Source organism: Hyalella azteca, unplaced genomic scaffold, assembly GCF_000764305.2.
Source record: "Hyalella azteca isolate HAZT.00-mixed unplaced genomic scaffold, Hazt_2.0.2 contig2126, whole genome shotgun sequence".
NCBI lineage: Eukaryota > Metazoa > Arthropoda > Malacostraca > Amphipoda > Hyalellidae > Hyalella > Hyalella azteca.
Window position 1 is genome coordinate 331,140 of NW_025932412.1, and position 26,913 is coordinate 358,052.

The 26,913-nt window shown below is 37.8% G+C and overlaps 1 protein-coding gene across 1 annotated transcript; it reads right to left on the reverse strand.

Annotated features, from left to right (window-relative positions):
- Nucleotides 1-262: 262 nt before the first annotated feature.
- Nucleotides 263-18,573, reverse strand: LOC108671868 (cytochrome b5 reductase 4). The gene is made up of 14 exons (XM_047885248.1): nt 18,262-18,573; nt 17,830-17,973; nt 16,558-16,728; nt 15,951-16,051; nt 11,615-11,768; nt 9,981-10,061; nt 8,274-8,398; nt 7,496-7,582; nt 6,845-7,070; nt 5,760-5,863; nt 4,686-4,963; nt 3,336-3,432; nt 2,455-2,612; nt 263-1,254 (listed from the first exon to the last, which is right to left on the reverse strand). The coding sequence occupies exons 1-14, from the start codon at nt 18,449-18,451 to the stop codon at nt 1,200-1,202; spliced, it is 1,971 nt and encodes a 656-aa protein (XP_047741204.1). The 5' UTR covers nt 18,452-18,573; the 3' UTR covers nt 263-1,199.
- Nucleotides 18,574-26,913: the final 8,340 nt, after the last annotated feature.

Genomic DNA, 26,913 nt, shown 5'->3' on the forward strand with positions numbered 1-26,913 from the left:
TATGACCATTATTCGCACGATCACTAATTGCATTATTACGATACACGATCAATAGCTTCCCATGGCAATGTAATGTGCAAGGATTTCATCAATAAATGTTTCACATCAAATTGTTATTACGCTAGCAAAAGCACAACTTGATCACTGTGCAACTATGAACTAACACATGAATAAAATATATATTTCTATACATAAAATGAGCATCAGAGTGAAACTTTTAATCAATGTCCAGTGTGTGAGGACGTTCTCAATCAATTGAACACTCAACGTCTTGACTCTCAGTGAACGCTCTTTATAGAACACTCAACATCTTGACTCTCAGTGAACGTTCTTACAGAACACTCAACGTCTTGACTCTCAGTGAACGCTCCTTACAGAACACTCAACGTCTTGACTCTCATTGTACGCTCTTAACTGAACACTCAACGTCTTGACTCTCAGTGTACGCTCTTTACTGAACACTCAACGTCTTGACTCTCAGTGTACGCTCTTTACAGAACCTCAACGTCATGAAAATAAATTCAAATCAAGTTCAACACGAAAAATAACCTGTCAAAAATGCATACTCATATTCTTACGAAATCTAAATATGAGAATTTCTCACTTAATCCTAACAAATATTTGGACACAATGCAGTACAGTGATTATGACATCAGCCGAAGACGTGATTTGTAGCAGCGCATTAATTAAGGACACAACAATTGATAATAATTGAGTGTGCATAATTATTTGCATCTTAAGATTGTAATCCAAGAGTATGATTAAATACTCAACTGGTCAACCAACGACTAGATTCGAATATTAAATGTTAAACTTAATCTTGACATGATAAACTTCAAATTAGGTTGTGAATTAACAACGCTGTTATACCGGTCATATATCAATCAGTATTTATATACGTACAATGGAACTGCACATAGCTAAAATATGATCCCCACCGACTGATTCGATTAGTTAGAGTCTAAGTTTCAAGTGCATAATCAAAATTGATTTAAAATAAATAAAATAAAGCCTGATTTCCATTTTAGTCATTTTAACCATAAAACCGATTCATAGACATTAACTAACGTCTCATAACAACAAAAAATTTGCGTGTTGGTGCATCAAAACACAAACATCCATTAAAATATTGAGTATTGGTACTGAAGGTGTGTCGTGGGTTGCCTGCCATCTTGTGAGATGAGGGCAAGCGTTGAAGTTCACCCGACGAAAGCGTGATAATCTTCTTTAAGATACCCCAACTGCCCGAATATCCTGGAAGAAAAAAAATATTACCTAAAAAATTAAAGTAGCTATAGAGCAGTGCAAACTATCAAGCCCGAACTGTGCGAATATCCTGGAAAAAACATCACCTTAAACAAGAAAGTTGTTAGAAACTTGAAGCAGAGAAAATTTTCAAGCAGGTAACCTAGTTCCTGGAATATCTTGAAAGAAAAAAAAACTTAAATACCTGAGTAGCTATAAACTTAAAAGCTTGGGAAAAAAAATTTTGGGAAAAAAATAATTCGGTAAAATTTTTCGAGTATGAAGATTTATTTTCAACGTGGTACATAACTATTATCTTCAAATTTAAAAACCCCCGATAAGAACACAAAAAATCGGAAATAATTTTTCCTTGCAAATAAACTGCCTTCAGATTTTGTGTGCATGTTTATCCCAACAAACACCACAGTCCCCCCTGATCAAGGGGACTATGAAGACCGAACTGTTCAAAGTTAACTGTAAAGAACTAACTGTGTAGAGTTAACTGTGAAGCACTAACTGAGTAGAGTTAACTATAGAGAACTAACTGTGTAGAGTTAACTGTAGAGAACTAACTGTGTAGAGTCAACTGTAGAGAATTAACTGTGTAGAGTTAACTGTAGAGAACTAACTGTGTGGAGTTAACTGTAGAGAACTAACTGTGTAGAGTTAACTGTAGAGAACTTACTGTGTAGAGTTAACTGTTGAGAACTAACTGTGTAGAGTTAACTGTTGAGAACTAACTGTGTAGAGTTAACTGTGTAGAGTTAACTGTAGAGAACTAACCGTGTAGAGTTAACTGTAGACAACTATCTATTTAAAGTTAACTGTGAAGAACTAACTGTGTAGAGTTAACTGTAGAGAACTAACTGTGTAGAGTTAACTGTAGAGAACTAACTGTGTAGAGTTAACTGTAGAGAACTAACTGCGTAGAGTTAACTGTGGACAACTATCTACTTAAAGTTAACTGTAAAGAACTAACTGTGTAGAGTTAAAGTTAACTGTAAAGAACTATCTATCTAAAGTTAACTGTAAAGAACTTTCTATTTAAAGTTAACTGTAAAGAACTATCTATTAAGAGTTAACTGTGAAGAACTATCTAATTAAAGTTTACTGTAAAGAACTATCTAATTAAATATAACTGTAAAGAACTATCTAATTAAAGTTAACTGTAAAGAACTATCTATTTAAAGTTAACTGTTAATAACTAACTGTGTAGAGGCGTCGGTGAAGCCCTTTGGTCCGCAGACGGCGAGGACGACGCAGCGGCCGCCGTCACCGACGGGCAGGAGAGGCTCGAGGAGCCGCAGGGAGACGCGCCCCCTCAGCCCTCCCCACCCCGGCCCCCCACACGACAGCACGTGGTGCACCTGGTGGTGTAGGGGGCAGTTAGTGGTGCACCTGGTGGTGTAGGGGGCAGTTAGTGGTGCACCTGGTGGTGTAGGAGGCAGTTAGTGGTGCACCTGGTGGTGTAGGAGGCAGTTAGTGGTGCACCTGGTGGTGTAGGAGGCAGTCATCGAGCCGTGAATGATCTGATAAGGAAGCTATCAATTAAAACTTCTGCATGAATAAGGATTATGATGAACATGTAATTAAATGTAAGAAGAAAGATGTAGAAGAATGAAAAAATTGATTATATCAGCGAATAACAATAAATTAGCAACTCAGGAGAACCAACAGTAATCAGTAAAACAGAAGAAATCAACAGGTCGGAGAACAGAAGTATCAACAACTCGTACTGAACCTGGGTTCACAGGGCTGGCCGTGCAGCCTCACCTGAAGAAGTTCGCTGTTCTCTGCTCTGAGATTATCAAGTTCATCTCGCCAAGGTATATCTTCTTCTGTCTTGTTGAAGAAAAGCAGTCGAACGCGCCTGAGAAATGTAGAACGATTGAAGATTTCGGTCAATTCAACCCTTTGTCGGCAGATGTATTAACCGCTATAGTTTTTATTAAAATATAAAGCCTTAAGCAAAGTTTGCCATTAGTAGACCAAAGATAAAAGGCTGTACAGACTAAAATAAATTTACAGCAAATTAACGTCTCCTACATTGCTCATTTCAATTGTTCACAGGGCTGGCCGTGCAGCCTTACCTGAAGAAGTTCGCTGTTCTCTGCTCTTAAATTATCAAGTTCATCTCGCCAGGGTATATCTTCTTCTGTCTTGTTGAAGAAAAGCAGTCGAACGCGCCTGAGAAATGTAGAACGATTGAAAATTTCGATCAATTCATCCCATTGTCGGCAGATGTATTAACCGCTATTTCTTACATTAAAAGCTAAAGCCCTAAACGAAGTTTGCCATTAGTAGACCAAAGAAAAAACGCTGTACAGACTAAAATAAATTTACAGCAAATTAACGTCTCCTACATTGCTCATTTCAATTGAGACATGAGGAAGGTATATTTTAGAAACATTCTTTAAACCCTAAGTAAAGAACAGAAAATAATAAAAATTTCTAATAATTTCATATGAAAAAATGTTATTTATTTTTTAAATCAAGTATAAAAAACACGACTGGCACGAAATCGAGTCGTAAAGAACGTTGTTTAATCAAATCAACACGTAACCAAAGTTGTTTAACGTGATCAACACGTAATAAATGTTATTTAATGAGGTCAGCACGTAAACAATACTGTTTTAACTAAATAACCATGTAATCCACCTAGTTTGAACGTCATTTGATTGGAAGGTCAGGTTTCATCAATCCCATAGGTCCGTGCCACAGGCATATGACGTTGAAACAACGTTTACTCAACGTTAATTCAATAAAACAACGTTTACTTAACATCAATTCAACAAAACAACGTTTACTTAACGTTAATTCAACAAAACAACGTTTACTCAAAGTTAATTCAACGAAACAACGTTTACTCAAAGTTAATTCAATGAAACAATGTTTACTCAAAGTTAATTCAACGAAACAACGTTTACTTAACATCAATTCAACAAAACAACGTTTACTTAACGTTAATTCAACAAAACAACGTTTACTCAAAGTTAATTCAATGAAACAATGTTTACTCAAAGTTAATTCAACAAAACAACGTTTACTTAACGTTAATTCAACAAAACAACGTTTACTTAAGGTTAATTCAATAAAACAACGTCAAGTTTAACATTAGCTCAACGCCAGCAGGGGCCATACTTTTAAAACTTGCAAGTGAACGTAAGTACTTACGCTCTATTTTCTTGTCTATGATTGGTGGATTTTGTTTGAAATGCAGTCAATGACTGGCTGATGAACTTCCGATCTCTTAACTTTTTTGAAAGTATAGGCCCAGATCTCTGATGGTAGGTGAACCAGCACCTCTTAAGAGCGAGGGAGTCGAGCATGACGGATATCATAGGAGTTGACAATCACATCACGCGACCCAAACCTCGTCATCGAATTCAACGAGAAAACGTTTACTCAACGTTAATTAAACGAAAAAACGTTTACTCAACCTCCTAAGAGCGAGGGAGTCGAGCATGACGGATATCATAGGAGTGATGCCGGTGCCTGCCGCTAGGAGGGCGACGTCTCCTACAGGAGCATCGCCAGAGTCCTGTATCTCCCTGACACCCTCCCCTTCCCCTCTAGACAGGCGCTCGACAGGGACTCCTTCTGCCAGGGACACCAGGTGGTGTGATCCTGGTAGTGGTCGAGGACGTCCTGAGGTGAACCAGAGGCGGCTGTGGTGCTGGAACAGCTCCTCGACTGAGTACAGTGGCAGGTGATACACCTGCACACATAAAACTCATGGTTATATTGTCCAAATAATGACACTGTTTAGGCATACGAGGAGCTGACTCATGTCACCGTCGGGATACAACTACACATATAAAAATCATGGCTTATATTGTCCAAATATTGACACTTTTTACCCATAGCGTGAGCAGAGAGCGGCCGTAGCACTGATACGTCCTTTTGATACGTCTTTTTTTCATATTTCAGTTTGCTTAGTTATTTTTGCACAGTTATTTTTATGTTTCACCTTCCCTATATGGATGTCTACTTTAATCTACCAATCTCAAAAATAATCCACATATACATATACAGATAAAAGACTGATTTTTTATATGTATATGAGGATAATTTTTGAGATTGGTAGATTAAAGCAGACATCCATGTAGGACAGGTAAAACATAAAAATAACTAACTTTTATTTACTGTATCTAACCAGTAATATTACGGTTAGGTTAATTGCAATAAAATTGCACTGATATGTTTTGAAAATGTTACGTACCTATATTACCATTAAATGTTTATGAGTAAATCCCAATAGCAGAACAATAAATATTTAGAGATTTCCAATAATTTTGGTCATTGTAGCGGCTAATGTAGCGGCGCTACATTTTACTGTAGCGGTTTCGGTAGCGCCCGCTACATTTAGAGCATGCAGCGGTAGCGGTAGCGCCGCTACATTTCAAAGTAGCGCTGCCCAGCTCTGATGACACTAAAATATATGACATAAACATGACTATAAGATATGACATATACATGACTATAAGATATGACATAACCATGTATATATAAACCTTGACGAGATAGTGGAGGCAGTTGCCAGGTGTCGCCACGTCGCTGGTCCAGGCGGCGACGCTGAGCTCCTCAGGCACGGCGGTGTAAGGCTTGCTTATGGCCGCTGCACAGTTTACATTATATTCAATATAATCCAAATAATAAAGTAATATAATATACTCAATGTTTCATAAGATATATCATCATTATTATGCATTACTATTCACTCAATGAATTATAGATGAAGTGAAGATATTGATTTTGAATATACTTGTCAAAGTTTGTTTGCAGACTTGAATTTTAAATATTACCCTGAGGCATGTATGGTACCCCGCAGGTACAGGCAGGTACTAACCGTAGGAAGGTACCCTGAGGTATGTGTGGTACCCTGCAGGTACAGGCATTACTCGCGCTGTAATAAATAGTACATGCGCTGTAATAAATGGTACTCGCGCTGTAATAAATGGTACTCGCGCTGTAATAAATGGTACACGCGCTGTACCATTTATAATAGAATACTCTTACAATTAATTAAGTAATTAATGATAATTAAGTAATACAATTTATAACACAATACTACTGTACTGTTTTTAATACAATACATATGACCAGCTGCTTTATTCAATGCTACATCCCAACAGATGATCACGTCAATTAAATGTATAGTCATATATATGACTCAACATTAAATCATTACCTTAGCCCTTATTGACCTTTTCTGTGAGAGAACGGGACTTGTTTTGGCATGATAATCTAAACAAAACAGCATTTCATAACCACGTAGTAATCGCTAATGTTGTTTTAGCCATTATGTTATCGTCAGTCCTTACAGAGCCTGCAATCTACAAGCTCATCAGATGAATTAGAATTGACATGTCTGTGGGATTATTTAGTTTAAATAAAGCTTCTTGAAGGCATTTGAAATTGTAAAGACGTTCAAAATATATTATACTAGTGTTCGATATGAAGCGTTTGAAGCCATCCACCTTATAGTCTGAGATTAGTTTCAATGTTTATCAGTATATGTAATTTGGCAGAACATATTTCGTGGAGCCATTTCAATTATTAAGATCAAAAATCTTTAATTTTCTCCAAAAAATCAAACGAGTTTTCTCGCAGACATTTGTAGACCAAAAGTCAAGCTTCTGTTTTATTTTATTTAACTCCAGCTTGACGTTAGCAACAGACTTTAATCTCACCGCCATCGTCTCGACATCAACGAAGTCTTCGTTGCCAGGCAGCGCGAGGCCGATGTTGGTCCATCTGATGCCTTCTTCTACCTTCATCACCTCGATGGTGACTGTACCACATCCACCACCACCCACCCGTACCTGTACATCATGGTTCAAGGCAAGGTATTCAATACGAACTCACGGTTAACTTCTGGGCACTTTATACATCAAGATGGGGAAATAAGTGGATTTAAAATAATTGTAAATAAATTAAAGCGGGTTTTAATTACAGGGAAAAAGTCCTTAGCTCACAAAAAAATGTGCTGAATGCAAGACTTGCAAAGAATTCATCATTCAGAAACTCCATTATCTCGAAATTGTTGCCGCTGGTAAATCAAAGCCCTCATCATTCCTACTCTTAACACCATTCTTACTCTAGCACCATTCTTACTCTAGCACCATTATTACTCTAGCACCATTCTTACTCTAGCACCATTATTACTCTAGCACCATTCTTACTCTAGCACCATTCCTCTGTCACTAATATCATTATCACTGATGCTATAGTATCATTATCAACTCACTGTAAACTGTCCCTGCTTGACTGGTCTGCTGAGGTCGAGCCGTAGTCTGTAACACCTCCGCTGCACCAGCAGGTCTACACTCAATGTCTGTAACCAAATAAAACTTTACAATCACGTAAACATTACAAATAGTTACGAGTTTGTAACTACGTCAGCCAATTACTGATGGATTTCCAAGCTAAACACGCCAATCATAGACGAGAAATCGGTCGCTATGGGTACTTGGGCCGCTATGTTTACTTAGCCGTTACGTGTACTTAGGCCGCTATATGTACTTGAGAGTGAGTTTTAATAGAACGGAGCCTGGTTCTTAAGCAAATTATGAAGCCAAAACAGAGTCTAGGGCATCAAGAGAGACAGCAAAACATTTTGCCTTTCATTGTGAACTAGCACTTTTCCCCTTATGCCCAGGATCGATAATACCATCAATTTTATTATACTGTTATGCCGAATCCCGTTGATAAAAATGAAATTAATGTATGCTCGCTAAAAAAGCCACCCGTTCATAGCCACATTATACAAAAAATATAGAATTCATACTCAACCCTCGTTTAAAATTATAGAACAATATATCTGTTTAAATATGTTTATTTACACCAATTTAAGAAAAAAACTTCAATTTTTGATCTAATAATTTTCTTTATACATACACATTATGATCAATAGACAAATGGATACATAAGATTATACAAGAATAATACCTACGAAGGAACAGCAGGATAAATTGATAAATTCCTGAAACTGTATTATAAACAAACGTCAGAAGCTTCATGCGAACCTTGTTTTTGAGATGAACTGTACAGTGGCGATGTGTGATCCGCGGCCAGCGACTGTACACCGTGACTGTGACGGCTGTATTGCTCTGGTACCAGTCGTACGAGGGCTGCCGGGCCTCTACAGTCCCTGTGTGGTGGACAGTCAGCGGGAATTATACAGACTGTGTTGCTGACAGTCAGCGGGAATAATACAGACTGAGTTAAGCCACCATCCATAAAAGATTCAATGACAGAGAATTGCCTGTATTTTACAGATATATATAATCGAAGAAAGACATAAGAGCAAGAGATGCATATATACAGGCAAAGCTATAAAAGCCATCACTACAATACACTCATACATTCATAATGATTGTTCACCGGACTTGATATCTTCGCATATATCATACAGACACTCACAATTAAATCCCCTTAACGCTAGATTAACTCAATCATGGAACTAATGAAACATTGTGCCTTGCAATAGCACTGACGTATTTTCAAGATATAACCACCAATCACAGACGAGAAAATAGCCGCTACGCGCACTTAGGCCGCTGCATGTACTTAGGCCGCCACATGTACTCAGGTCGCTACGTGTACTTAGGTCGCTGCGTGTATTGAGGTCGCTGCAGGTATTTAGGCCGCTACGTGTATTCAAGTCGCTATGTGTACTTAGGTCGCTATGTGCACTAAGGCCGCTGCATGTACTTAGGCCGCAATATGTACTCGGGTCGCTACGTGTACTTAGGCCGCCAGGTGTACTAAGAACGCTAGGTGTACTAAGGCCGCTACGTTTACTTAGGCCGCTGCGCTTAATTGAGCAAGTTTTAATAGTACGACCCCTCGGCTACAAATAACGAAATCAAAATAATAACCTTTAAATTAAAAATGGGAATAATACAGTCTGTGTTGCTGACTATCATTGGGAATAATACAGACTGTGTGGTGGAGAGTCAGCGGGAATAATACAGTCTGTGTTGCTGACAGTCAGCGGGAATAATACAGTCTGTGTGGTGGAGAGTCAGCGGGAATAATACAGACTGAGTTAGACCACCATAAAAGATTTGATGACACAGAAATGTCTGTATTTCACAGATATACTACTATTATAATCGAAGAAAGACATAAGAGTATGAGATGCATGTATACAGGCAAAGCTATAAAAGCCTTCAATTTTGTCTGCTTATATACTTTCATCATGATTGTTCACCGGAGCTAATATATTCGCATATATCATAATGACAATCATAACTATAGCCCCTCAACGCTAGATTAACTCAATCCTGGAACTAATGAGGCGTTGAGCCATGCAAAAGCACTGACGTATTTTCAAGATATAGCCAAAAATCACAGACGAGAAAGTAGCCGCTACGCGCACTTAGGCCGCTGCATGTACTTAGGCCGCCACATGTACTCAGGTCGCTACGTGTACTTAGGTCGCTGCAGGTACTTAGGTCGCTGCATGTACTTAAGCCGCCACATGTACTCGGGTCGCTACGTGTACTTAGGCCGCCAGGTGTACTAAGAACGCTAGGTGTACTAAGGCCGCTACGTTTACTTAGGCCACTACGTTTACTTAGGACGCTGCGCTTAATTGAGCAAGTTTAAATAGTATGACCCCTCGGCTACAAATAACGAAATCAAAATAATAACCTTTAAATTAAAAAACAATGTAAAATTCAAAGTCTTAAATAACGTCAATACAAATGAGGCAGTAAAGCGCCTACCGCACGACTGGGTGGGCGACAGCGGAGGCAACTTAGGCACCGTGTCGTCTTTGGTCGACCGGGACGGAGACTTGCCTCTGCCTGTGTAATTAAATAAAAATCAAAACCTAAATACATATAATAATTTGTGTAAGCTTTATAACTATCATCACTCAACACAGCTTGTTTCAAAACTATTACGTTTGCCAATAGAATATATTTAAGATGTTGGAATGTATGCCAATTGTTGAGCTGTTAGTTACTTAGTGAGAAACGTAAGGCAAGTATCATGAAGACTATGAAGACATGAGGCAAGTATCATGAAGACTATGAAGACATGATACATTCAACAATATCAACAAATCTATACACCAGGAGATATTCAACAAGCAACAAGCCAACAAAATTATCTATACACCAGAAGACATTCAACAAGCTATACTTCAGAAACCAAAGCCAGATATTTGCATGCTGTACAGAAAATAATGCCATCAAAGAACAATTTCTTTATTATTTTATTTATATTATATATTATTATATTTATTTTGCAGCAGAAACCAGACTGAACTTGGGACCAAATAAATAAACAACGTTAAAAGAAGCGACTACGATCCCGTATATCTTGGACTGAAATAAGGCCTATTAAGATTGCTAATACTATTGTAAAAAATGCAACATATGAAACGTAACGTCTTGCAGTTTGCACGCTTATTGTTTGTGATCATGACTGTTAATTTCATTATTAATTAGAATGTAACCTGATGAATAGCATTAATAAGGTGCGCTTCTAGACTGCATCAAACTATTTGTTGGATAAGCCCAAGTAAAGTACAGCAATATTGGACTGATGAGAACCTGAGTAACCTTTGAATTTGTTAACGGGAGTCGAAATAAGAACCTGAGTAACCTCTTACATTTGTTAACGGGAGTCGAAATAAGACCTGAGTAACCTCTTAAATTTGTTAACGGGAGTCGAAATAAGAACCTGAGTAACCTCTTAATTTGTTAACGGGAGTCGAAATAAGACCTGAGTAACCTCTTAAATTTGTTAACGGGAGTCGAAATAAGAACCTGAGTAACCTCTTAAATTTGTTAACGGGATTTGAAATCAGAACTTGAGTAACCTCTTGAATTTGTTAACGGGAGTCGAAATAAGAACCTGAGTAACCTCTTAAATTTGTTAACGGGATTTGAAATCAGAACTTGAGTAACCTCTTAAATTTGTTAATGGGAGTCGAAACCACATATGAACGTTTTTACAGATAGGGAGCAGATGACATCACATTAAACACCACATTGCATGGTTTTTTGTGTGGATCCACGCACACAGGGAAATCATAATAATAAATGTCGTGATACCACAAGGTATGATTAGTGCAAGCAATCTGTGCGGAAACATATATAGGGCCAGAGAAGTTTTCACGCATATGAGACATTAATGTGATAGATCACAGGGACAGCGGGGCCTAACTGGGTCATGTTTGGCCCTTTTGCTGGGCCAAACTGGGTCGAGATGACCCACACAAAACACTTAAAAGTGCATCACTTTTTAGAAAAACGTCTTGCTCACTTCTCAGAGTGCGGTGTCGAGGCTTGCGAGCAAAACGTGAATAATAATAATGTAATATGGAATGAAATGCCAATAAGGGCCTCACCCTCGGTTAGTAACCTAGCGAAGGAGTTGAGGAGAGGAAGGAAGGCTTCCTGGGGCTTACGTAGGACTTTGCTGCAGGATGTAGGAGAGTCCTCAACCAGATGTCCTACCAGGCACTTGGCCAGCATGCTCTCGAAGTTAACCCACTTGTGCACCTGTACGAGATATGGCGTTTTAATCTCAAGATTAGACTCAAAATGCTCAAGAACTAAAGGATGAAATTAGTGAAATTCAAGGATGAAATTAGTGAAATTCAAGGATGAAATTAGTGAAATTCAAGGATAAAGTTAGTGAAATGAATTCTAAGTTGTCTAATCCAGGTTTTAAAACCTAACCCATGGTTTTAAAAACCATAGAATGGGGGTTTTTCGGGGTTTTAAAACCAAATATCATTGAATAATTTGGTAAACAGTGGAAATGATAACAGTTATAGCGAGCTTATTGATTCACACACTCATTAACTTCACCCACTAATGCACAATGGATCACATAATACGTAAGCCTTAATTTCGCGTTTTGGTCGCCAGATTGAATTGCAAGAATAATATCTGCACACACTTAAAGTTCACCCATTTATGCCCCTAAACAAAATACGTCAGACAATAGCAAGATTAGGTAGGATCCACGCAACCATTAAGTTCACCCATACCGCCATACGTGAACTTCCACAAAATAAGCAAGTGGCAATTACAAAATTAGGATCCACACAAAAACGATTAAAAGTTGTCTCGGTAATTATTTAATTAATGTTTACTTTATTTCTGTACAAGAACCATGACCTCCGTAATACACTTGTGCGCACAAATGTTCCGTAATTGTTACATAAAAATGTATTGCTGCTGATCCATAATTTTGTTTGAAATAATAGGGAACAGTTTAATAATTGCGTTGTCACAAATTACTGACACCGATTCTTTACTATTGAATTCTGGGTCACGTAAGGATAATTCATCATCTCAATTATTTATCGATCAATGTCTATGATTGCTGAACTAAAGCAGATGCCAGACTCGACGCACCTAAAGCTTCGTAATTATTGCAAGCCAAACATTTCATTTCATTCATTTTCATACTTAATATGTATAAGCCAAAAGTTTCATAACATTGCTGCCCAATAACACCGGTGACTTCGTCATGTCGAAACACGCGTCTCATTTCCAAAATTACAGTGTTCCTGTCATATTTTAATAATAAACCTATATTATAATATACAGAATTCCCGTGTGTTTCCATAAAGTAAATATATAAAATTTTAATGATAATGATTTTACCATATCAAACTTTAATTATAAACCTTTAACAAATAATAATCTCCAGAATTACCGTGTATACACGCGCAACACATCTCATTTCAGAACCGCTGCGTGAATTTCCCGCTGATTATTCACATTCATTATTGAGATTTATATTCATCATACATGCACGCACCTCATTGAAGAGCTCCGTGGCGTCTCTGCCGATGCCGCGGCTGAGCTCGTCTTCACCGCCAGGATGATACTCGAAATATGGCGTCACGTTGTACACTTTACCTGACAATTGTAATGATAATTACTGTAATTTGTTACATTTGTTGTACACTTTACCTGACAATGTTTCTCGCCGACATCGTCTCGCAGGCACGCAGACAGCGGTCTCGCTGTCACGCAGACGGCGGTCTCGCAGGCACGCATATGGCGGTCTCGCAGGCCCGCAGACGGCGGTCTCGCAGGCACGCAGACGGCGGTCTCGCAGGCACGCAGACGGCGGTCTCGCTAGCCCGAAAACGACGGTCTCGTAGGCACGTAAGCAGCGGTCTCGCTGACATCATTGCAGCATATACTATATACAGCGTCCATTGGTTATTCAATCTAACAAATATTTTACGAGTATTGCGACGTGATACTGAGAGTAGAACTAAGTTAGTACTTACATCACAGTGGTACTGAGAGTAGAACTAAGTTAGTACTTACATCACAGTGGTACTGAGAACACACTTGTACAATGAACACACAACGTAGAACACACACACTTGTACAATGAGTAGAACTATCACTTTATTGCGTGTAGGCACATTCCAGCACGGAATGAAAATCAGGAAATAGGCAATCTGTATAATCACGCATTCCACCACACTAGGACCATCACCAGCTCCTGCAGGACTCCACTTGGTCTCCGCCGACACCACGACCTTGTCGAGGAGCTGACTCATGTCACCGTCAGGATACACCTGCACACATGAAAATCATGGGTAATATTGTCCAAATATTGACACTTTTTACTCAGCGTGAGCAGAGAGCGGACTTAGCGCTGACACGTCCTTCTGCCGGACTAAACTGGGTCGGGATACCTGAACAAAGTCTCACTTATTTTTCTGAGTGTGCGAACGTCATTCAATATTGATGTAGCATGACGACGAAAATACCAAGAGTCAATACAAACTAATATTAATAATAGTAATAATATTAAAAACTATAAAAACTCGTCCAATTACACGGGCCGGCCGATTTCTTGTTCATCATTGGTAGGTTTAGCTTGATCGGCTGATGGAGTTAAGCATACTTATAATATAAATAACATAAATAGTTATGAGCTTGTAAGTATTTCTGATACTATACTACCACAGGTTCACAGCGGTCAGGAGACAACAAGCAAGGTTCAGAATTGAGTAATAAAGGGCACATGTATAAATCAGGTTATTATGTCGTTCAAATAATCGTTATTAATAGTTCAAACAATCTTCATTATGTTGATCAAAAAGTCACGTGTATAAATAAGTAACTAAGGCTTGATCAATAGAACAAAAACTATAATGAAGTGCAGGAATGACATCACTAAATGTTTCAAAACAAATAAAACATTCTAATACGAAATAATTCAGACACCATCGCCGATCCATGAGTTGTTGTGGATGAAAATTCAGTGCATATTCAATGAACATAGCGCACTCTACAGACAGCAAGCTCAATAAACAGTGACTATGCTATTATATGCTGAACTTATGAATCACATTATTTGCTGAACATAAGCATATAGGTAAGATACATTATTTATGACACTATAAGGTGAGATAAACATGGATAAACATATATGACAGTATAAAAATTAGATATACATGGATAAACATATCACACTATAAGGTGAAATAAACATGGATAAACATATAAAGGATGAAATTAGTGAAATTCAAGGATGAAATTAGTGAAATTCAAGGATAAAGTTAGTGAAATGAATTCTAAGTTGTCTAATCCAGGTTTTAAAACCTAACCCATGGTTTTAAAAACCATAGAATGGGGGTTTTTCGGGGTTTTAAAACCAAATATCATTGAATAATTTGGTAAACAGTGGAAATGATAACAGTTATAGCGAGCTTATTGATTCACACACTCATTAACTTCACCCACTAATGCACAATGGATCACATAATACGTAAGCCTTAATTTCGCGTTTTGGTCGCCAGATTGAATTGCAAGAATAATATCTGCACACACTTAAAGTTCACCCATTTATGCCCCTAAACAAAATACGTCAGACAATAGCAAGATTAGGTAGGATCCACGCAACCATTAAGTTCACCCATACCGCCATACGTGAACTTCCACAAAATAAGCAAGTGGCAATTACAAAATTAGGATCCACACAAAAACGATTAAAAGTTGTCTCGGTAATTATTTAATTAATGTTTACTTTATTTCTGTACAAGAACCATGACCTCCGTAATACACTTGTGCGCACAAATGTTCCGTAATTGTTACATAAAAATGTATTGCTGCTGATCCATAATTTTGTTTGAAATAATAGGGAACAGTTTAATAATTGCGTTGTCACAAATTACTGACACCGATTCTTTACTATTGAATTCTGGGTCACGTAAGGATAATTCATCATCTCAATTATTTATCGATCAATGTCTATGATTGCTGAACTAAAGCAGATGCCAGACTCGACGCACCTAAAGCTTCGTAATTATTGCAAGCCAAACATTTCATTTCATTCATTTTCATACTTAATATGTATAAGCCAAAAGTTTCATAACATTGCTGCCCAATAACACCGGTGACTTCGTCATGTCGAAACACGCGTCTCATTTCCAAAATTACAGTGTTCCTGTCATATTTTAATAATAAACCTATATTATAATATACAGAATTCCCGTGTGTTTCCATAAAGTAAATATATAAAATTTTAATGATAATGATTTTACCATATCAAACTTTAATTATAAACCTTTAACAAATAATAATCTCCAGAATTACCGTGTATACACGCGCAACACATCTCATTTCAGAACCGCTGCGTGAATTTCCCGCTGATTATTCACATTCATTATTGAGATTTATATTCATCATACATGCACGCACCTCATTGAAGAGCTCCGTGGCGTCTCTGCCGATGCCGCGGCTGAGCTCGTCTTCACCGCCAGGATGATACTCGAAATATGGCGTCACGTTGTACACTTTACCTGACAACCGTACCGGTAATTACTGTAATTTGTTACATAGGTAATTTCTTGTACACTTTACCTGGCATCTGGGTTAATATAATTACTCACATGTGCTACGTAATTTGTACGCCTTATTAGACGTTCATAAGATAACGCAACATCGTAATTAAAGTTGGCATGAGATTTAAAATGACATGTTACTAATGTTTTCCAAGTGCGAAGCTCAATTGATGTCGACAATATTAGCCAAATGTTCGAGACAGAGAGCAATTCAGATCCTAGAGCAACAAAAACCAGTTCTTTAGAAATAAAAAGATAATTCTTTCTCATGCGAATCTAATTAGCCTTAGTTAACTTATTCCCTTGCATCAGTTTCATACGAGTAACTAGGAAAAATTCAACACCTAAACAAATAGCATGATTCGCTTCTGAATCATTGCTCAGTACAAACTCTACTGAACAACTGGGGTTAACAAATAGATAATTTTGACAAAGATGTCAAAAAAAACGAGGCCATTACTGACCTCTAAGAGCCAGCCAGGCATCAGTCCTGGTGTTGTGCTTAGCGAGCTGCCGGGGCGTGACCTGCAGCAGTCGCCCCCCGGTGCCCGCGAGGTCAGGTTGTGTGTGTCCCAGCCGCACCCAGTCCATCAGGCCACGCCCTTTGCGGAGTGCCACCTTGTTGCGCGGGTTCCCTGCGTCAACATTATGTCAGAATAAGGAATTTTTCTTAATATACTTCAGAATGTTATGTACGTACAATTCAATGTAGAAGTTATAATAGTTGTGTTAAGTTCAGCAATATAAGTGATATAGTATTTCGTTGGTAGACAGATTCAATTTATACTACCTGCAGAATTTCCTAGTTAGGTAAAATTAAAATCCTTTGTTGGTGGACAGTTTCAACGCTTAATGCGCAGCAGGATTTCGTTCTGTCAGTACTGGTTCAACATGATTGACACACAAGCAGATTGAACTTAATTGACTTCCAAACAAATATAATTCAAATATAATCGTGAAAAGCATACCGATTACATCAGTTGTTGGGTAGACGCGCTGCGGCCTAAACAAAATGCAGCAATTCCGTTCCANAGTGGTACTGAGAGTAGAACTAAGTTAGTACTTACATCACAGTGGTACTGAGAGTAGAACTAAGTTAGTACTTACATCACAGTGGTACTGAGAGTAGAACTAAGTTAGTACTTACATCACAGTGGTACTGAGAGTAGAACTAAGTTAGTACTTACATCACAGTGGTACTGAGAGTAGAACTAAGTTAGTACTTACATCACAGTGGTACTGAGAGTAGAACTAAGTTAGTACTTACATCACAGTGGTACTGAGAGTAGAACTAAGTTAGTACTTACATCACACTGGTACTGACAGTAGAACTAAGTTAGTACATACATCACTGTGGTACTGCGTGTAGAACTAAGTTAGTACTTACATCACAGTGGTACTGAGAGTAGAACTAAGTTAGTACTTACATCACAGTGATACTGCGTGTAGAACTTAGAACACACATACTTGTACAATGAGTAGAACTATCACTTTATTGCGTGTAGGTACATTTCAGCACGGAATGAAAATCAGGAAATAGGCAATCTGTATAATCACGCAGCCCACTTTTTGATTCCATACATAATTATAAAAATCAACAATTTGGAAATCGATATAGTACAGGTGTTTCTTCAAAATGAAGTACTTAATTTTTTCAATATTTTCATCATTCAAAATGAAGTATATCATTTTTTTAAATATTTCCATCAGTTTGGTATGTTGAGTTCAAGATATACCAGTTGCAGAGGCCGTTGAAAGGCTGGCAGCAGTAAGGGAGTTCTTGGGCTTGTTGGCCGTGAAGACGGACGACTGGACGGGCGCTGGAGCAGCTAGAGAGTCCATCCTGGGGGTGATGCAGGCGCCAGGCAGAATGGGTTCACCTGGCGCAAAGAAAAATTATTCGATTGTTACTTTCATACAAATTTAATTCTATCTGATCAAATTTATATGTAATAACATCTAACAAGCAAAATTCAATTGTCACTTTTATGCAAATTTAATTCCATGTGATAAAATTTATCTGTATCAACATCTAACAAACAAAAATATTAATAATTTCCTATATACAAATTTTTATCAAGTAAAAAAGTACATCCATCATTTCTATTCTTCTTTGCAATTAATAATTCTAAACTTTTTTTAAGTGAAAGGAAAATGTATATACTCACTAAATGAAGCTGCAAGGGATGCAACAGGAGGTGGCAGCAAATTACTGAAACTTTGATCACTGCCAAAACTTTTCTGAGTCCCAGCTGCTCCACCAACATTATCAACAGTTTTAGACTTCTCCTCTGTAGGTGTGATAGTCACGCTGCACACAGGAGTTCTGTCACTTTCAGTTTCATCCACTGAAGTCATCTTGGCACACTTCACTAATTCAAGGTTTCTGAGATTACCATCAATTCAATACCTACTTTAGATGTACAATTGCCTAATTCTCAATTTAAAATCAATTTTACTCATTTTTATGATAAGAGAAATGAACCTGAAAGAAAAATTCATTTTAATAGGATGAATAGATACTTAATATTCCTCATGAAACAGCAGTAATCAATATTTACTCAGTTACAGTGGGTATATGAACTGTAATTTAAGAAGAAATCAGTGTATATAATTGTTCTAGTGTTCTAATATATTTATGATATTAGGGAAATTTAAAATTTATCCAAGAATTTAGTAATGGATTTTTACCTTTACTTACAAGTGAAAGAGAAAATAATACAAAGAATCTGCGACAGACCATATCAGGCCTATTGTTCAGTGCCAACATTACTATGCTATGCTATGCTATGCTAAAGCCACCATCTCTGTCACAGAGCAAATTTTCAAGTAGTGATATAGAACTCATTGTTAAACACACAACTTTATAGTCTTGAAGCAACAAGGGAGTGAAAGGACAAGGTTATGTAGCTCTTTATGATGACAAGTGGAACTTTAAAGATGGCATGGCAGAAAGCCCATCAAAAGCCTGACCCAAAATCAATTTTCAGAAACTTTATTTCTCTTTTTTGCTTTTTATATACCGTCAAACGGGGTAAAAAGGGACGAGCGAGGTAAATTGGGATGCGCATCCCACATTTCGTAGAAATGTTGTAGCAGCTAAACTAATCAAAATATTGCAACACTAAAAATAGTGGTGTAAACTTCAACATTTTTACTATCTATTATGTATAAAGCTAGTCAAAAAATCAAACATTTACTATCTCTAAAAAATTGCTGAAAAAAAGTGTGAAAAGTACGATTTTGGAGAAGTACCTCTGCTAAGGTCTGGAGCAAAAAAAAAAATATATTCTCCGTATTAAAAAATTTCACTTACACAAAAGTTGCACCCAGATGTCGGCTTGAAAACGGAATTAAACAAAAACATATGATGGTTGTCACTAAAACATTATTTTCTGTTTCAGGTATGTTTTTCACAATCTTTTTTGTTATAGTGAAACTACTTGACTCAATTAAAATTGGGCGAAATTACAAACCATCATGTAAGCTTACAGATATAGAAGAAATGCTACATGGCTGCTGATATGAAGCTTGCAGTGGACAAGGTCATTGTCAATGCTCAATGGCATGTCCATGGATACAGCAATATATATTACATTAATTATACGGTAATTAATGAATATGGTAATATAATATCAATAAAGGAAAAACAAAAAAAAATCACAGAAAATGTAATTTATTTTACACCTACATCATCTACAATGAAAGAGGACTTCAAAGTACTGTTAGTAATGCATGAGTACACTCTGCATGCTTCAAACGTTTCAAAATTAACTTTTATTGCAAGTGTCCCGGATTACCCCGTTCCCAGGGGTAAATCGGGATGGTTTTATTTTGCGTCTGGCACCTTACGAATAGCATATGGAATTCTTTTGAAGATGCCATTGGATAGCCCTTAAACTTCAACATTTTTACTATCTATTATGTATAAAGCTAGTCAAGAAATCAAAATTTACCTTCTCTAAAAAATCGCTGAAAAAAAAGTGTGAAAAGTGCGATTTTGGAGAAGTACCTCTGCTAAGGTCTGGAGCAAAAAAAAAATATTCTCCGTATTAAAAAATTTCACTTACATAAAAGTTGCACCCAGATGTCGACTTGAAAACGTAATTAACGGAATTTGCCTATCTCATTTCAAATAAAAATGGCAGCCATTTCCACATGGCAGGGAAACTCAGGACACCCCCCCGGGGTAATTAGGGACACCCTTAAAAATTAGGGGTAATTAGGGACACCCTTACAGTAGAACCTCAGTTAGCAAAGGTTCCAGTAAACAAAAAAATTTATTAACAACAAAGAATTTTGATTACATTTACCTTGCTCAGAAAAAAAAATTCACTTATCGAAAAATTAGTGCATCATCGGTCGTCACAAAATTGTACATAGAATGCTATATATAGAATTGTGCACTGGGCATCATAGAATGAAAAGTAATTGACCTAAACTATGATTTATTTCTCCAAAACATATGATGGTTGTCACTAAAACATTATTTTCTGTTTCAGGTATGTTTTTCACAATCTTTTTTGTTATAGTGAAACCACTCGACTCAATTAAAATTGTGAAAAATTACAAACCATCAAGTAAGCTTACAGATATAGAAGAAATGCTACATGGCTGCTGATATGAAGCTTGCAGTGGACAAGGTCATTGTCAATGCTCTATGGCATGTCCATGGATACAGCAATATATATTACATTAATTATACGGTAATTAATGAATATGGTAATATAATATCAATAAAGGAAAAACAAAAAAAAATCACAGAAAATGTAATTTATTTTACACCTACATCATCTACAATGAAAGAGGACTTCAAAGTACTGTTAGTAATGCATGAGTACACTCTGCATGCTTCAAACGTTTCAAAATTAACTTTTATTGCAAGTGTCCTGGATTACCCCATTCCCAGGGGTCAATCAGGACGGTTTTATTTTGCGTCTGGCACCTTACAAATAGCATATGGAATTCTTTTGAAGATGCCATTGGAAAGCCCTCGCAAAGAGCTATAAAATGAGCCTAAACTTGCTTCTGAAATGATTCATGGTAAGAAGTTATTAACAAAAAAACGCTCAAAACCATCCCTTTTTATCCCGTTTGACCGTACTAGCATTTTATATACGTACTAGCTACCAGTTATCCTTGTTTATTTCTGGTTTCACCAAATTTTGAATTTGTAGACTAAGAAAATTGCCAACATTACCCAATATATGTTGTTAGGGGCTGCAGTTTGGCAAATTAATTATTTATTGAGCATTTATTATTGTTTGAGCATTATAGCATTTATTATTGTTATTTCTCTTTCGTGTCCCCAGTGCCTTAACACTAAACAAGTGACACCTAGTAAAAGTTAAGTTATTGCATGTGAATGTGAAGCAGGGTTTTAGAGAGAGTCAGTTTTCCATAGTCCTGCATAACTTGCGCTCATACTGACCTGCTACTTACCCATGCTGACTGACCTGCTGTAAATGAACATGCTTTCTGTCTCTGACTACTGCCTGCTGATCTGTAACTAATCTACCCCAAGATTAACATGGCTCTTTATAGGTGAGTCAATGGAAGACTCTCATCATGCATCTCAGTCCTAAATTTATATGTAAATGTTTGAATATGTTGTCAATCATCCCTTTAAATTGTTCTAGAGTTTAGTAGTAGGTAGTTCAATGTGTATTTATGTGTTTCAAGTGTACTTATTGGTTCCAAGTGTTTTATTGTTGGGTAGGTTTCATGTGTTGTTCCTGCACTTTTGGAGAGTGGCAATTTGGAGCGTCTTCTGGGCCAGGTTGGGGCTAGTGGATCCCACACTGACCTGGGGACCAGGGCTTGGGTATCTCCCAGTTTACTCTAGACTATTTCTGTACCCTGCCAGTTGAGTCTCCCCCACTGCTTTTATGATTAATAAAAAGTGTGGAGTTGAAACCAGAACATAAATGGAAGACAGTTTACTACAGCAGGAACGCACAAACTTCAAGGTATGTGCTAGCCTTTTGTATTGTATGAAAAGGAGTGAATTGACAGTTTGACAATTGTGCATGCCCTGTACTCCAGGTGACCATTTATTCCTAGGAAGGTCTTGTAGATGAAGTTGGCTATTTCAACTCGGTTGAAAGATGAAGGTGACAATTCCAGTTCTCATGGGGTGCCAATGTAAGGTCAAGATGGCTGATGAAAATCCTCAAGAGATGCCAATGTAAGGTTGAGGTGGCTGATGAAGATGCTCCAAAAACGCCAATATCTTGAGCTGAGAGGCCCTACTTTCCAGCCTGGGGCACAGCTTGCTGCCGACACAACTGGCCCGCCTCTTTTGTTCATTTATGGTTGTGTGTAACTAACTTTTGTTTGCAAAGGTGCTAGTGTGTTGTGCGGCAGTCAGTCCCGGTTGGTCGGAGCAGAGAAAAGCATTGATCAGTCAAAATGTCATTAGACCATGTTCTTTTATTTATATTACCTATAGAATTCCACTAAGGACTTCACCAGGTTCAGTCCGTTCAGAGAGTAGTTATTTTTCTCACTAAGCAAATAACTTCAAATGGGCTTCCCTTACAACAAGAGCTTTTGAATGGTACTAAAATTGTTGAAATTGCCTGATAATTAAAATAATATAATTAAAATGATAATTATTAAATTGCCTGACAATTTAATAGAGTCAAACAACGAAAGTGAGATGTATATGTGGAACATGAAGGTGAGCAAATGGGCACGTAGATGTTGGGCAGTGGTGCGTAAGTGTGGTATGCATGAAGCATGGGTGCGCCAAAGGCTTGCTGGGCCAAAGGACGAATAGGTGGTGACAGTATGCGGTGCGATTGAGATAGAGTGGGATGAAAAAGAATGGAAAAAATAAATAAATAAGCAAGTGAGAGACTATAGGCTGAAGGTGTGGAAGCAAGGAATGGAGGGAAAGGACACTCTAAGACTGTATCAGATGAAAGCAATGCCAAAATATGAATGTATGTATGATAATAGTAGAGGCAGGGATCTCCTGTTTTGTGTTAGGGCAGGTGCGCTAGGTGTGAATGGACGTATATGCAGGTGGAATGAGAGGAGGGAAGATAAATGTTTTATGTGTGATGGGGATGAGAAGGAAACTGTGGAGCACTTGTTGATGGAATGTGGGGCATATGAGAGAGAGCATCAGTCTATGATGGAGGTGATTCTGAATGAGAGACGTGAGATTAACAAAGCGGGGTATGAGAGAACAAGTGAAGAGTGGATGGCAAAAATTATGGGTCTGTCTGAAGGAGCAAGATCAGCTATGTTTGAGAGTGTGAAGAGATGTTTGGAAAACATGTGAAGAGATGTTTGGAAAGCATGTGAAGAGATATTTGGGAAACGTGTGGAGGATGAGGGAGAGGAAGAGGATGATAAGAGTGGGGTCTTGAGGAACGGAGGGTTGAGAGAGGGAAGGGTGGGGACTGGGAAGACATGTGACCATACTGAATTGTTTTAGCATGTTGCTTTATTTTTTGAGGCTGTTTCAAAACAGAACAAAACAAAATTGTTAAGCTTTTTTTCTTAGGATCACTGTGAATACAGTTTAATTGAACTGTTTTGTTATGATACGAATATGAACTTTCAATTTTTTGATGCTAGTAAAAGTTTAGGCAGCGTGTATGACCGATATAAAGGTTTTGAGTTGTGACCCGGATAACACTACGCATTTCAATTTCAGGAAAAAATGTGAAACTTTTTCATTTTTATTCTAATAATTTTACTTGTATTTATATGGTATTTCTCTATATTTCTAGCAGGATCCCAGGAGGGTCACCAGTCCATACTCCATAGTATGATAGTGACAAACCAGAGATTTTTTAGAACCAGTTCATTTTTGATTTCCTCATTTACCCAAGATTTAAATCAATTTCTTATGTATGATAATGCTGGTACCGGTATCCAGGATACTATACTGGTTTACTTATAGGACTCAGAAATGAACTTGAGAAAGTGTCTAAAAACTCTCTGCTTTGCCACTATGCGCGGCGGGCGGGCTGAGTGAGTGAGTGACCGGTCAAGGGCTTGGAAGCTATCCTTATAATAGTTTTATTAATAATAGCTTTTTTGGTGTTTAGTAGGCCTGTCACCGATTCTTAACATCGCAGAACATTCACAGCATTTTGCAGTCTTGAACTCGCAACTCACTGCTACAATTCTGCTTTGCCTAACTGCCTGGCTTATATAGCCTTTTTTTTTTGGTTATTTCTTTGACTTTGACTTTGAAGGGTTGAGGTGTTGAAGGCCTTATTAGAGGCCTGGGACCATACTTTCAAAACTCGCTAAGTTAACGTAAGTACTTACGCTCTATTTTCTTATCTATGATTGGTGGATTTTGCATGAAAGGCAGTCAATGATAGGCCAATGAACTTACAATCTCTTAACTTTTTTTGAAAGTGTAGACCCTGTTCACCAATCATGGTGACACATCGTATTAAGCAATGTGCGTCAGTGCGTGGTGGGTTTCAAACAGGCTGGAATTCTAAAATTCGTGGTTCACATAAAAAAAAGCGTTCCGCCTTAAAAAAAATGTTCCAGGCAACTAGAAACAGGTTTGCAGGCCGTCAGAAATCGACTTCGCTTATGATAGCTATGATCGTATGAATGTCAAGTCAGGCAACACAGAGAAGGTCCCATGCAAGATTGTTAATTACACGCGTCACTCACAGATGAGCAAGAGGGATGGATCTACAGAAGGAAATACTATTTACTCCCAACATAATAGTTTCAAATTATATATAAAAAACATTTATGGCACCTATTTGTTACCTCAGCTTTCAAATTGAGGAGAAACTCATCGGCAGTTGGAGAATCTTCTCGAAGAAAAGGCAATGCACAACAAACAACATGACACTTCACAGTTGACTGACTAGAATAGACTCAATAGTCAATAGAGTAGTCAAAAGTCAAAAATTTAGCATTCAAACCTTTAGATTCTGTGGACCTTGTGATTTCTTCATTATTAAAACTTTAGAAGGCTCACACTATATCACGTAAAGATTTCACTCAATTATCGTCTCGAAGTTCGGGAGCTTTATCTGCAGTAATGTTCTGTAGTTACCTCACCCACCCATTCCCACCGATTGCGTAATGAGAACTAAAGACTAACCATCATTAGATTCCCGCCACTGTTGCACACGATTGATTCTGCATGCATGTATAATATTTATGAAGGTTATTAAACCATTCTGATTTCTGTTGAATGTCAGTTACTGATAAATTTTTAATATAGAAGTTTAAATCTGAAATACAACTTTTCGTCCTAAATTTATTGGGTTAATTCATCGATTTTCTATCCTCTGATACAAATTAGAAATTGGTCAGGTTGCTTTGGCCAGAGTGGCGGTAAACGGCACGATGATTTACGGTTCTCATGTCAAAACAGCGAAATAGTTAGCAAAGGGGCAATGATAACACATGAAGATAAATTCTATAGTTACTATATTATAGAAACCTAGGCTAATACAAATCGGCAAGTCGGCGAAGCTTAGACTTAATTTACACGGGATATAGTCCTATACTGTCACACAAAAATATAAAGAGCTGACAGAATTTACACAGAAATAGTATATGTGTTTAAAGGGTATCCTATCCCGACCTATCTACCCAGTTATTTCATTTCTATGATCCCCGTCTCTACAGAAAATAAGACAGTTTCTAACAGTTTCCCGAATTACATCACTGGAATTTGTGGATGACGGTGGAGCCACGGCGCAGCGGACGGCGAGTTTTCCAAGGCTAAAGTGCCTGTGAAGATTTGCAATCAAAATTCTTCGGTCCGCGTTCCCTGGTGTGCGTTGTTCTTGGGGGATGCGGTCTTGGTTACTTCTGTAGATGCTGTTATTCCAGAGTAAAATTCTATCTCAGCGGATATTTGGTCGTAGCTCCTCGGATTTCACTATGTCGAATCCTTACTTCTGTAGATGCTGATATTCCGGAGTAAAATTCTATATCAGCGGGTATTTGGTCGTAGCTCCTTGGATGTCACTATGTCGAATCCTTGTTTCTTCGTCGTTGCTTTCCTTTGGAGATATACAGCGTGGCCAACGGATGTTGTCTGAATTTGACGACGTGACCCGAACACCACAATTGGTTTCCTAAACTCACTGTTCCAAACAAAGTGCGGCAAGATCCTCCGCGCTCGACTGACTCCGTGCTCGACTGGCTCTGCCCTCGAACTGATTCTGCGCTCGTCTGGCTCTACGCTTGGACTAACTCTCACTACAGCGACTCTTCTTTATATAGTCCCGCTCTATCGTATAGACCCGCTCTCTGGCGGTTGGCTTGAATCTTTAATACAAATAGAGTTGCGATCCCTACTAATTTCTACACTAATCACACTCACAGATGAGCAAGAGGGATGGATCTACAGAAAGAAATACTATTTACTCCCAACATAATAGTTTCAAATTATATATAAAAAAACATTTATGGCACCTATTCATTACCTCAGCTTTCAAATTGAGGAGAAACTCATCGGCAGTTGGAGAATCTTCTCGAAGAAAAGGCAATGCACAACAAACAACATGACACTTCACAGTTGACTGACTAGAATAGACTCAATAGTCAATAGAGTAGTCAAAAGTCAAAAATTTAGCATTCAAACCTTTAGATTCTGTGGACCTTGTGATTTCTTCATTATTAAAACTTTAGAAGGCTCACACTATATCACGTAAAGATTTCACTCAATTATCGTCTCGAAGTTCGGGAGCTTTATCTGCAGTAATGTTCTGTAGTTACCTCACCCACCCATTCCCACCGATTGCGTAATGAGAACTAAAGACTAACCATCATTAGATTCCCGCCACTGTTGCACACGATTGATTCTGCAT